This window comes from Geospiza fortis, unplaced genomic scaffold (genome assembly GCF_000277835.1).
Source record: "Geospiza fortis unplaced genomic scaffold, GeoFor_1.0 scaffold7, whole genome shotgun sequence".
NCBI classification, from domain to species: domain Eukaryota; kingdom Metazoa; phylum Chordata; class Aves; order Passeriformes; family Thraupidae; genus Geospiza; species Geospiza fortis.
The window spans coordinates 33,100-34,014 of NW_005054344.1; the positions used below are offsets into that span (position 1 = coordinate 33,100).

The following is a 915-nucleotide window of genomic DNA, read 5'->3' on the forward strand; positions in this document are numbered from 1 at the left end:
ATCACCGGGCTCAGGGCAACCTGAGCAGCCCATGTCGGCCCAAGCCTCAGCCTTCAGTGGGCCCAGAGCCGCGGCTGGTGCTCCTCGGGCTGTTCCAGGGGGGAAAAGGGCATAATTTGTGTCTTACTGTGTCGCTGCTTGCGACGTCGCTTGGGGCAGAGCGTTGTTCCCGGAGGCAGAGCGGAGGTAGCCCGACTTCCGAAGCACTTCGTGCGTTCTACAACCTGTTGGTGCCACTGAGGTTTCCTCAGCGGCGCACCCACCACTTTTGTAAAAAAACACATTCCTTCAGACTTCAGTGTTATGTTCCCAGCCCTGACCCGCGTGCACGCCTGTGCCCGAGGGTGATGCTCTCCCGAAACACCTTCCTGCGGCATGTCTCCAATTCTGGGTTCCTCCGTAGGAGAGAGACATGGAGCTCCTGGAGACGATCCAGCAGAGAACTACAACATTTTTCAAGGGACTTGATTATCTCCCTTCGAAGGAAAGACTGAGGGAGTTGAGCCTCTTCGGCCTTGAGAAGAAGCGACTGGGAGGGGACATAACCAATGTTTGTAAGCATCTTATGGGAGGGTGCCAAGAGGCTGGGGCAAGTTCTTCTCCGTGGTGCCAAGCAATTGGACGAGGCAACAGACAGAAACTGATGCACAGGAATTTTCACCTGAATACGAGGAAGAACATTTTTATTGTGTGGATGACCATGCAATCGAACAGGTTGCCCAGAGATGTGCAATCTCCCTCCCTGGAGATACTGAGCCTCCTGGATGCAATCTTGTGCCATGTGCTCTAGGATCACCCTGCGTGAGCAGGGAGGTTGGACCCACTGTGCATTCTGTGACACGGGAAAAAAGTAAGGGGGAAGCACAAACTCGCAGCCGCCTCCGCAGCGCCGGCCCGGCCCGGGACCCTGCGGCG

General features: G+C 56.2%; 2 protein-coding genes across 2 annotated transcripts in view; one reads left to right on the forward strand and one right to left on the reverse strand.

Annotated features, from left to right (window-relative positions):
* The window catches only part of ZFAND1 (zinc finger AN1-type containing 1), a 7,394-nt gene extending 7,017 nt beyond the window's left edge, over nt 1-377 (reverse strand). The window contains exon 1 of the mRNA XM_014307798.2: nt 128-377. Within this exon, the coding sequence (XP_014163273.2) occupies nt 128-377 (250 nt within the window). The remainder of the gene's footprint in view (nt 1-127) is intronic.
* Nucleotides 378-412: 35 nt separating this feature from the next.
* CHMP4C (charged multivesicular body protein 4C) overlaps nt 413-915 on the forward strand; it is a 17,141-nt gene continuing 16,638 nt past the window's right edge. Inside the window, exon 1 of the mRNA XM_005422913.2 lies at nt 413-554. Within this exon, the coding sequence (XP_005422970.1) occupies nt 413-554 (142 nt within the window). The remainder of the gene's footprint in view (nt 555-915) is intronic.